This window comes from Festucalex cinctus, chromosome 11, assembly GCF_051991245.1.
Source record: "Festucalex cinctus isolate MCC-2025b chromosome 11, RoL_Fcin_1.0, whole genome shotgun sequence".
NCBI lineage: Eukaryota > Metazoa > Chordata > Actinopteri > Syngnathiformes > Syngnathidae > Festucalex > Festucalex cinctus.
In genome coordinates this window covers 3112466-3125208 of record NC_135421.1, presented here as the reverse complement: position 1 = coordinate 3125208, position 12743 = coordinate 3112466, and the positions used below count along the sequence as shown (strand labels likewise).

Below are 12743 nucleotides of genomic sequence, written 5' to 3'. Positions count from 1 at the left end.
CAGTTTGGAGATCAATCCAATGGGCTTCAGTGTGCTGATTTGATAGTTCTGCAATGCATTCTTTTAGCTCACGAATTTCAGATGTGGCATTATGCCAATTTTGTTCATGCGTGCGGGCAGTTTGTGTACTCACTTTAAGTTCCTGTGTCAATTTTGTAACTTGGTTTCCCAAGTTCACGCGGTCAGATTCATGCAACCATGCTTCCAACTCTGTTAGCTTGCTGCTAACTTGGGCGTGAATTTGCTGTTCTGCTGTCAGAACGCTTTTCACTTGTTCGAGTTCATGGTCACTCAATTTCCACCTAGCCACTAAATTCACCATTAGTCGGCTGAGGATTTGTGCCATATCTTCGTGGGTTAACGACCCTTGTTGAGCGTCGCAAACGAGTTGCGCAATGTTGGTGTCAAGAATCTCTGCGCTAGCGCTGGCTGTCGCGTCGGCATAGCCTGGAATGAGATTGTTAGTCACGGTCGCAAGGGCATTTTGCAAAGCATCCATGGTTAAAAGTAGCGTTATGATATCAAAGATATGTGTAAGCTCACTTCACTCAATTTGGAAGGACTAATTGTTAGCCAATTAGACAATGCTGAAAATGCTTAAAGATTAGCTTTTTAGGCTCAATTACTTGATTCAAAATGTTTTACCAAAATTATTAAGGCACAGATTAAAGGATGGTATCCAAATATGTTACCAATTATTTTAAATGGCAATGCATTAAATAATTGAGGACCCTCAACAAAGTATTGTGTTAAGCAATTTAGTCTGCGAAATTACTATTAACCACAGCATACATTTGAGGTTACAGGTTTTAGGAAACAAAAGTCTACTAAGGACAGTCACATTAAATTAAAATTACATTTAATTCAATAGAGGTTTCCAAAAGTGCCTAAAAATTGGGTAAACACTTTTACTACAACGAGAAAAGCTATACACTACTGGTTGAGTGTTGCTTTTAATTAAAACAAAATTAAGTACTTGAAAATGGTGGTTAATTATTTCAACAAACTCTTTGGTAAGTCAATAATTAAAGTTATCAAGCGTTTTAATTTTGTTAGCAAAAGTTCCTCGACTGCGGTACCGTGAATAGCCACAGGAGGACGCCGTCGGCGTTTAAAACGCAACGAGGCTCCTGTGTGTAGTATAGAGTCGTACTTTTGTTCGATCAATAAAGTTTTATGACTTTACCGCATAGACAAAACAACTCCGTCGCTCGTAAGTGACACAGAATGTGTCTTAAAACGAGTGTTTAAATACCTTGCACAAGTTTTAAAATCGTAGCACTTGGCACGCAAAGTTGTTAGCAAGACGCCGCTAACGTAAACTTTGTCAATGAGTGGCACGTCACCGGAAATTGCGCGTGCGTGTGTCGCCAGCTGTCAATCTGTCAAACACGTTAAATTCACTCCTTACGGATAATCGCGCGTGTTGTTATGCGCGGCAGTGACGCCGAATTATCAAGAAGACACTAATAATTATAATTTAAATAAATCAAGGAGCGGAAACCACGGAAACGTTTTAATTCCCACGGGTTTATATCGCGATACTAAGGACTCGCGTCGAGGGGAAAGAGAAAACTACTACTTCCTGTAAGACGGTGTTAATTCATTAAACACGACGGAATTAATGAAGATTAAAAAGTGCAAAACGTACAAAAATATTAACCCTAAACTCAGTGTTAACACTTGGTGAAACAGGAGTAGGAAAAATATTATAATGTAACGTTTAAGAGTGGCGAAGACACGTACGTGATGTTAAATTGTCTTAAATCCAGTAAGAATCATAGATTAGGACGGTACAGTAGTAATTTAAATCCCTCGATTAGTTTCAAATCACGGTAACTTGATTATTTAAATTATAAAGTGCTTTGAATGCGATGTTGAAGAAGGCAGACAGTAGGCTCACGGGGGGAGAGGGGGGCTGCGATGTGTCCCTCTTCACACGCGAGTGGCTAGAAAGCAGGAGTCAACTATACTAGCTGTAGTTTGGCAGCTGGCCGTGTAGCAATATGAGTATTAAGCAAACAGTACACTTTAGTGTTAATCAGATGGAAATCTAATTTCAACAATTTAAGCGAACTGTATAACTAGTTATTCAGTGCTACAATTTGGCAGAGACTGGGCTCTCAGTGGGGGGTCACGTGGTGAGATGTGATCCTCTTGGGGGCCACAGCCAAATGAGGAGCGACTTGGAAGTCTGGCCGTTGGGCCCGCCCCTCAAATTAGTTTATTGGTCTACTGGTTTCAAGGGGTGGTTACCTGAATCCCAGTTAAGTTAAGGATACGCCTCCAAAGATGGCGGATCTTAACACGTGTGTTTTACACAAAAGGCTAGCAGTTTTAGCACCATGTGCCTTACGCTAAACCCGACAAAAGGGAGTCAACTTAACACCTTGAGAAATGTGCTGTGACTCAAATGGTGGTCTGAATGCAGAATTTCGTGCACTAGACTATTTCCTCAGCCTAAAGGCTTGTAACGTAATCAGGTAGCTAAGCTGATTGCGCCACGTGAGGTTTGGAATATATTTTTAACCCAATCAGAATTCGTGACGAGTTAGAAAAAACATTCCCAGGCCTAAAAAGTTTTGCATGCAATAGAAAAAATGTGATTGTTACTCTTCCACTTTTGTGTGTGTAACATTCACATAGTCGACAAATTCATTCTCTTCTCAATAACTAGTCGTTAGACTGTTATTTAGTGCTTCAAATACACTGCTTTTATACAGCGGATTGGCTCTGGCATAAAGTTTTAGTTAGGTTGCTATGGAAACGAGCTGAAATTTTCCCAGAAGAACACGCTGCACTAAGCTGTTTTTGGATTGTTACATGTGTGTGTTTCACAAAATATGTAACATAAATTGGCCTCACCAAAGGGGCACCATTATGTAAGGGAAATCGGTCCAATTAATTATTAAATCAATAATTGTTAATTGGACCGATTTCCCTTACATAATGGTGCCCCTTTGGTGAGGCCAATTTATGTTACATATTTTGTGAAACACACACATGTAACATAAATTGGCCTCACTCGGGGCACCATTATGTAAGGGAAATCGGTCCAATTAATTATTAAATCAATAATTGTTAATTATTAAATTAATAATCAATTGGCTCATTAATTGAAGGAGACTCAAACTTAATATTTAAATTAAGTTGAGCTTGCCTGCGGAGCACCACATCTCTTTTTGATAATTTTATCAGGATAACAGATGAGAACCTCGTTGAATCAGTCATTAAAATGAAGGTTGTGCCCTTACTACAATTTTGTGAGTTCTTTGTTCAGCTTAGAGGTCACTATAAATTGATGAAACACACACACAGTAAACCAGGGGTTGAGTTTTGTGCACGTTTATTCTCTAACCTAGGTGGGATAATCTACTTAGAATTTCAAGAAGCAAAACTAACTACTATGATAGGAAACGAAACGAGAACTAAAATAATAAAAAAAATAATCAAAGGAGAAGAAAAGAAGAAAAGAGAAACGGTCTTAACCAAGGTGATAGACTTCTTAAATCAAACCAACATGGGACCCACAATCAACCTAGTTTGCACCAATTTGTACTAGGGCAAAGGCCTGCAAAGTTGCACTTACAGATGGGGTTGGTCTGAGAAGCAGGACCCTGGATGGAGACTCGCCAAGCTCGTTTGAAGAAGGGATGAAGAAGGTTCAGTTCAGGAGAGGGAGAGACAGGTCGTCCGGCTGGCCAACTGAGCGTCACGGGGTCAACCTGCTGGCTGGGACGGGCCCTTTTTGGTTTGAGGCCTAGTGTGCCTGGAAAGGCACCATCCGTTTGAGCCTTGTGCAGGGACCAAAAGCAGCGTGTTTCGCTGCGCCTGTCGCTACACGCGATGGCTTCTGTGCGTTGCCGTGTGCTGGAGGTTAAGCTAGCTGGGCTAGCCCTTTGTCTGGCAGCCGCGCCGATGGAGACCAGGAAGGAGCCAAGGAGCAGCGAAGAAGCGGGAGCCAAAGCAGCGGAAAAGAGGCGGAAGAGAGAGAGCAGCACGCAGGGAGTGTGCTTTTAAATTGGGAAGGCGGCGGCCTCCACACCAGGGGGGCCGGTGAGACCACAGTGGAAAGTTACCAGCTTAGAGAAGGTTTTGGTAGAGACTAATCAGATTGAATCTGGATCCCATGTTTGTTGAAATTCTAAGGTCAGAATTCAATCAATGCAACACGTACAATTGAATACCTCAAATGAAATGTTACCTAGCTTACACTGTTAAAACGTGCATACACATGAAAGTTTAGTGGAGAATCTGCCACTGCAATGGAACATTTTCATGACATTTCATGGAGTCAACATTTCACAAATGGCAAACATAACATTTCATAATTCATTGTTCTGTTGCAAAATAAGAAAGTCAAGTTTCTAAGAAGGCTTTTACAGTCCTGATTTGTGTGTGTGTGCGCGTGCGCGTGTCAATCAGAGCATTTGTCTGTTTGTGGGGGATGTTCTTGTGCTCCCCACCCCCCACAGTGGCATGTTCAGGCCACAGGAGCTCAATTCCTTTGGAACTGAGGTTGCAAAAAGTTACAACCGGCCGATAATCGTTACACAACCATCGTCTGCCGTTAACATACTTGAGAAACATTACAGTGCTGTAAAAAGCAAAAATAGAAAATAGCCACTGGAAACAATGTAATTCAGTCCAACTGCGGGCGCCTAGGAAAGCCGGATTTCACAATGATATGCGCTTGTCCTCATGAGAAATTTGGTTCTTTCACGGGAAATTCAAGGGAAAGAAATACCGCTTTTGTCCAAGGGTGCCACCATAATCAATGAAAACCAAATGGTCCTTTGATTTTCTTTAAACGTGTCTCTGTACATTTTCCTAAATTACCAATACAAATTACAATGTATAAACATTTTAGATTATCAACCATTACATTAACTTCTATATCATGGCAATTAGGGCTGGGCCAAAATACAATTTGGCAATATATCACCATATTTGTTGTCACAATCTGCAGTATCTATCCATTAACAAGGTAGGATCGCTACAACTTCCAAAGTGTCGATGATCAATGCGTCCTGCATCACATTAGCTTTTTTTCCAGAATTTACAAAACAGATTGATGAAATTGAAAATGCATGCTAATATCACTTTCCTGATTAAAAAACAAACGAGTTTATGAGTGTAAAATGGGCCATCCTGGCAGGATGATCCCTTTTTTTAAATACACATTTTAAGGTTAATAACTTTAATATTTAAGTAAGCCAGAAAAAAGGCCCAAAAATAAAATTCAACACAAAAAAGTATCGCAATACGTAAAGGATCACCAACAAAGTATCGGGATCCGGACTGGATCATGACAGAAGTGGATCGTCCCTGCCATAGTGGCAATATTGTTGACCAATACCACCATGACAACAACAGTATTTTTTGCAAAATACGGTCCCAATTTATTACGCACAAAACCTTGGGGATTGAAACACAAATTCACAAAGTACCAACATTAAAAACTGGGACAAAGTCATGGCCCAAACTTAAAATTAATTGAAAAATTGATCGCAATCAATGTGTTTTCACTTCTCCCCAGAATGTAGTGTTACATCTTCATAAAAGCAAATGTTAAGTTTAGCTTATATAACAGATATCACATTTTAAATGGAAGACAAATCAGTGGTATTTCTTTATTATTTAAATAAATAAAGTAAAATAAATTGTTTTTACTCCTTTATTTGTAACCTGTTCTTTTAATGCAAAGCTTTGTTCACAGCTCAATAGAATGATAATAATAATAATAATAATGATAAAATAAAGAATGTCCTTTATTGAAAATCCAACCTCAAAACCCATTAAAACAACAACTGTCTTTCTTAAAAAAAGAGATTTCAATTTCAATGAGACTTTTACCTTGGTAATAAAGTTTTTTTTTTAAAAGATCCAAATAAGCTTACTTGGAGAGGAGAAAATAAATGCTGTACTGACCAGAGCATGGATGATCTCATGTTTCACGGTGGAGAGCATTCCTTCAAACTCTTGAGGCTGTGATGAGATCATGGCGGGACATAAGTTGGCATAACCTGCTATAGGCCTAAATGGAGAGAGGGAATTCTATGGTCATCTTTACACATTTCCCCTTTGTTATGACCAAATACACTTCTGTCGTGAATAGAGTCATTCATCCACTCACTCGCTTCCTCCCTCACTCACTCAAACAGAAGAAAATCAAAGCACAAGGTTAGGCGTCAGCATGTAACAGTGATGATGGTGATGATGGTAACGGAAAAGGAGAATGACAATTGAACTTTCTATCCTTATTGATGAGAACATGGCCAAATTGACAAAAACGTGTGTTGCAATTAGGGGTATGAAATGCCTAGTACCTGACGATTCGATTTGTATCATGATTCATAAGTCACGATTCGATTTAATCCCGATACGAATTTATAAATCGATTGTTGCGTTTTTTGTTTTTTTTTCTCAAAGACTTGTACACGTACACTGTAAGATTTGTCAGGTCATCTTTATTTATATAGCGCTTTCAAACAGCTGTCACAATGAAAATGTATTATTTATCTGAAACTTATAACTGTGAGCCACTGTATTTAACAAACAGGTTGTAATCTGTTTCATATTTGAACTGCATTGAAATAAAATATTAAGGCTTAATGTTCCATATATAAAATTCTTCCATGTTTAAAGTATGAACCCTAATGCTACGTTCTCACCAAATCCGAAAAGGCGAACTGGAACACCGGTTGTGGTGCGGCTGCGGTGCGGTGCGTCTTTACTGCGTGCTCCGGACGGGTCAATTTTTTGGCCAATCCACACCGGCTCCGCACAGCTGCGGTCCGGCAGCTCCGTCGCCGACCACTTCCCGCCGTGTCTCGCGTGACCGCGCGCGATCATGTGGCATTAAAAACAACGACAAACACACAGAAAGTCTGTGCTCAAGAGAGAAGCAGAAAGAGAGGTGGACTTTTATTATTTTGTGGCTTTCTACCTCCAATATAAACCTCTCCTCGTCCATGTTCGCTGGTGTCTAAACCGTGAATGAGCACCTCGCACGTTGACTCCAGGCCCGTCTACGCCCACATCACGTTTTGCTAGCATGCTTGCGAAATAGGAGCTGGCGAGGGTTTTATCTTGGAAGGTAACCGGAAATTTATTTTGAAACTGCGTCGGTCTTCCTGTCCCGCTCGTGTATTTTGTGCTAGCTTGCCATTTGCCGGAGGCCTACCGCTGCGGCGTCCGGCAAAAATAGAAAATAGGTCTATCCTTGCGGAAGGCCTGCGGCACGCCGCAGCTGAGACGCAGTCGACACGCAATGCACCCGCAAGCGGTGTAAACTGCACCATTCGAATGAATGGAATCTAATTGCTTGCGTCGCCAGAACGCACCGCAACCGCACCGCAAACGCAACCGGTGTAAACCCGGGGGAACGCTTCATTCGCGAGCGTTTCACCGCGTAGTGTTTTTGGAACGGTTGCTGCTCATTCGCGCTTTCGTGCTCACCGGAGCGGAGGAGGCGTGTCTCTTGGTGAACAAGGAAGTAGAGCACTTTAGCGAGTCAATAAGTGAGCACCGCTAACTACTTTCACTTCTTTCCTGGGACTAAAGAGCCGTGGCACTATTTTCTCCTTTTTTGAGGTACGTGATAGCACTTTCGCTTTTTTAGTGGCAATTGGGCGGCCGGCATTTGAGCTAAAAATAGCTTTGGCGTTAATAATAAGCACTGCTGCAAACGGTACAGCTCAAAAGCAAGTAAACAGACTTACCAGCACTTTCTTGATCATCATTCTGTCACGGCTGGCCGCTCGGGGTGACAATCGAGAGGACGCTGTGTGTGACGTGGCCCGTACTCAAAGCCGATTGGCTTCCGCGAGGCGAAACGCGAAAAAAGTTCAATTTTTTTAACTTCGACGAATGTGCGGATTTTTGTCACGAATGTGCGGATTCTCGCTGCCGCGCACCGCGTCTCAACGGGCGAAACGCGTCCTCCGCGCCGCCCCACGCACTTTCGTTCCGTTGCGCGCCAACTCCATTGACTACAATGCAAACGCACCGCCGAATCGCCGTCCCTCGCTTTTGGTGAGAACGCAGCTTAAGTAAGATGTTTTGTTGAATATTTTTCCATCAAATATGGATGTTTAAAAATCGATTCGGAGGCCAATTGAATCAATTCGAGAATTGCGCGCTTAACATCACAATATATTGCGATATTTTTTGGAACACCCCGAGTAGCAATAATTGGGTCGCCCTTATGATGGACAACTAAGTTAAACGGTACTGAGGGAAGTTGTAATTCCTGAGTCACCGTTAGGGGCAACACGTTTGATTTGCTTTGTTTTGGGGGCATTTTCTGAAGTCTCTACAATTTAGAATTCCAGTGTAACAACTATTGCCTAGGCCCACTCTACCCTCTAATTTTTTTTTTAAGTTTACTTCTCCTCAAGCAAATTCTCTGCAGTCGCATAAATACTCCACTGCCCAGACAGGATCTAGGCTTGGTTAGCTCTGCAGGTGGTCACCCAACCACCAACAAGGCTCTTTTGAAGCCGCTGACCAGGTGACAAAGGAATTTATGCGTCTGCCGAAGGAGTGTATTCAAGCCCGTCTTCTCGGAGCCCGAACAAATGGCTCCAATGATTTGGAATACACAAATGACCGATCAAAGGAATGTTCATGACTTCTTATCAATCACAAAGTATATTCTGGCATCTCGCACTTCCTGGAACGTCTAGATGGAGCAACAGCACCGCCAAGTGGTGAAACTTGGAACTATCCTTAGTGACAATTCACATAAGTAACCGCATTTTACACATTTATACCATGATAATTCTTGACAGACAACTGAACTACGAATGATTCATGTTATATCTTTGTGTGTATGAACATCCTATTTCATTTGTACTCCATAAAGAATGAAAGATAATCAATATCTCTCAGTTCAGTCAGATTAGACAAGTAGAAGTTACCTCACAAGTTAGTTTATGATGCATTAATTACGATGTGTGTTAAACGGGTTGTGTGGGAAAACTGATTTGCCAGACTCACCAAATTTAATGCCAAATTATTAATCTCTTTAATAATTTTTTTCTTAAAGTCTGCCCGAGCGAGCAGAAGGGTGTGCCACCACCCACTGAAGCCCCGCACAAAGACTTTAAAAGGATGAGGGGACCTCTGCTCTCTCTCTTCCTGCTCTTCCGCCTCTTGTCTTTGCTTCCAAGCCTCTCCCAAAAACTCGCTTCCACGACCTGCAAGTGTCCCAGCCTGCTCGAACTCTTTGTTCCAAGAAACTTGCCAACCACGTGGCCTTTTCTTTTCTGGCAGCAACCGTTGCCGAGAGCAGACCCTTGCTCCACGCCACGTCAAAGCAGGTGCAAACTGCAACGCTGACCCCAAAGACACTTTTACTCCTTTTTTTTCCCTTTTTTTTTTCTTTCCACCATCGGTGATTGCCCGCCAGCGGTGAACTCCGCTGCCCCGGGGTACACTTGCAACATACCGCCGGACTCAAGGTTGTGCACCTAAGCCGCGCACCTCACCTGCTACTCGGTGGCGCCCCACCGCGGTGCCAGCTCACCTCCAACGGCTGGCCTTCCCCGTACGCAGGCGCGTACGGACCGAGCTGCAACATCTGGAGTCGGCCAGCTGTCCGGCAGAACCAACCTTGCCGAGTCGCCGACCAATCAAGGGACGAGCCGCGCAACTACGTCAGGCCCCTGAGCGGCTTCCCTTGATCACCTGTGGAATAAACCCCTTTTTTGATTTTCTTGCCTTTTTCAACGAACATTGACTATTTTTCCCCCTTTGCCACGAGACCCTTTTGCTCGTTCGACGCAAACGATGCTCGTAAGTCTGCATTTGATTCCCAAATTGGTACCACTGCGTGCAAATTACGTTTGAAACATATCCCAGATCTGGCAGGTCAAATTTCTCTTTTCCCTGTTTCCTCATTCATTCGCATTCCTTCCTTATTTTCATTCGCTTTATTTTGTTTCTTTTCTTCTGACGGTAGAATAGTTAGATAGGCAGTGTTTTGATTCTGTAGTGTAGCAATCGTGAATAAATGCATGTTTTATGAACTCTATTCCGCCTAAGTCATCTGTGGATTATTATTCTTTTGTTAGTACAACGAACCACTGAATATCGAGTGTGGCGACTTTAGATTATAAATGACTGATGAAAGAAGGATTTTGGTCGTTGTTTGCTCCTGTTAACCCAAAGCAAAACCAACGTGGTGCCCCAGAGGTTATCGAGGTAAATATAATTTACCTCTGTAACGTCCAGATTATTAATTCGTCCAAAAGACGACCCAATTATCGCTACACCAGAGTTCTTTGAGTAAGAGAATTAATAATCCACTCAAACACACAGGCTGGAATTTCCAGAACACACATTTTATTTACTAAGTTCACCACATACAGAATTGAGCACAGCCTAACCTGACTATCACTAAACGGAAATAAAATGAAGATAAGATGAAAATAAAGCATGCAACCCAACAAAACTAAGATAAAAAGGTAATTTAAAATATGAATGGAACGAAAAGTAGTATCGAGGTTCAGATGTGGATGTTGCACGAGTGATATGCGGTCAGATTTGCAATAAACGCACAACTCAGGGGTTGGTTCCAAAGCACGGTGAGAGGAGAGACTGGCGATGTGTCCGCTTCCTGCTGTTGAAGAAACCACACTGAACGGGTTGAAGCACAGCCGGCAGGGTCCTGGAGGTTGGAGCGGAGCAGCAGATGAATGCACGGCGGAGTACCGCGGTGGGATTCCCAGTTGGTGACGATGAGCGCACGGCTGAACTCCCTTGCACAGCAAGATTCACTGCAGGAATAACCCCCAGGCTACCAAGGGAAGGTATTCACTCTGGTCTGAATGGAAGGGACTGAGCGGCAAATGAGGGAGCTCACAGCGCGGTCGAGCGCCTGTGCAGGCTGGTTTGGCTAAGTGTCCCAAACGTAATGTGTAGGAGGTGGAAGGCTAGGGTTGCCAACTTTCTCATCCCAAAATAAGGGACAGGTGCACGGCACGGTGCCATGGTGGTGTGAGCATGATGTGTGAAATCAGTGTATATTCTGATTAGATTCGAAATGCACAAAGTTGGTACATTCCCTTTCATCCTTACTGCAGGTCATCATTATGTAACCTCAGACTAAACCTCAAAGAAACCACAATTTGTCTCTTTCCTGAAAAAAAACAAAAAAACAGGTGCAAAAAATTAAAATGCAAAAGAGGAGCGTGACTCACCAAATTGATTTTTTCCATGGAGACTTCTCTTTCTTTTCTTTCTGACAGGTTTATCCATTCTCTCTTCCTTACCGACCGGACATTGATTGGCTGACAGGTGCCCTGCTTCTTGACATTGCCGTTTTAGCTTATCTAGGACCTGTAGAGTGCAGTTTGCTGTGTTAAGCACTGATTGCGAAACTTGCCAGCAAGCTAATTTCTTGCAGTATTTGTTCATAAATAGTACAAGAATACATCTTGTATTGCTCTCGCTGATACGTTCGCAGCCGACGTATTAAGATCGGCGTTTAGAGTGTAGGCGACATGAAGCTGTGACGAAACCAGGAAGTGCCTCTCTCTCTTTCTAGTTGCCTCTCTTACCTTGCAAGATCTCCAGAAAGCATCAGACCCAGCGACTCATTTTATTGGCTACGAGCAACTTCCTTGTCACTTGTCAACCTACGGGAGCAGCTGTGGTCCAAAAATGGCAAAGATGCCGTTTGCTGCATTTTGTGTAAGAATTGAGAATTATTTTACGGGACTTTTGGGGTCCCGTACAAGACCCAACAATTTAGCCAAAATATGGGGCGTCCCAGCTAAGACGGGACAGTTGGCAACCCTATGGAAGGCTGACTGCCCGGCAAGCGAGCCGGTGCGGCCCGACTTCCATTAGAACAAAAGGAAACAAAAAGTTTGCAAAGCAGATTCCGAGCTTGTGTCAACGATCGCTCGCTGCCACTTGGGTTTGGAGAGCGTTTTGGGCGCACGGTGTCCCCAAAAAATGTGGCTGCAGGCGAACAAAAGGGAGCCACATGGTCGATGTAACGTGTCCGGGGAGCGACCATAGTTGTCCTGGGTGGCGGACTGATGAGGAAGGACAGCAGGAAAAAGAGCAGGAAAAGAGGTTGAATCCTGTTCACGCCGGCCTTTTGAACAGCGTAAAAACAAGATGGCGATATGCAAAGTAGCCATGTGAGCTCTGCTCCGCCTGGCTTGTGCGTCAGAGCCAAACCGGTAATCTTAAGGTACAAATTATTTCAAATAGCCAAAATGCACCACTAGTTGTTTGGGTACAAAACCTATGTGGTGGTCAACAAAAAAAATAAATAAAATGATTTGCTGTATGTCCAAAATTAGTTCACTGACGGCGAGGCAATAACTTCAAACTTCATTCAACATATGAAGTTGCACAAAGAACAGTAAGTAAGCTAATGTCAGTTTATCAGCTTATTATCGTTGCTAGCTGCATAGTTAATGAGACTGCAAACTCACTGGTAATACATTGTAAACACGGCAATCTGTTGCTCCACTCTGGAATCACTCCCTGAGTCCCTGACTCCTACTTTGATGATGGCTTGACTTCATTTATCTCTTCAAACATTATTTATTCTCACTTAATTCTAACTAGAGTCACGAAGCAGGCAATACTGTACTTGTCAAGAACTTTAGCAAACTAGCAATCATTCGTCCAACACAAAATGCAACATGTGGGCACATACGATGGCAAAAAAACGTAGGGGTGCAATCACCGATCAATCGGCCGGTCGATTTATCGTC

The 12743-nt window shown here is 42.8% G+C and overlaps 1 protein-coding gene across 6 annotated transcripts in view; it reads right to left on the bottom strand.

Annotated features, from left to right (window-relative positions):
* Window positions 1–12743, bottom strand: part of lmln (leishmanolysin-like (metallopeptidase M8 family)) — a 216887-nt gene that overhangs the window by 147709 nt on the left and 56435 nt on the right. For all 6 annotated transcript variants that reach the window (XM_077536284.1, XM_077536288.1, XM_077536286.1 and 3 more), the window contains exon 7: window positions 5932–6037. In XM_077536284.1, coding sequence (XP_077392410.1) covers window positions 5932–6037 — 106 coding nt within the window. The remainder of the gene's footprint in view (window positions 1–5931; window positions 6038–12743) is intronic.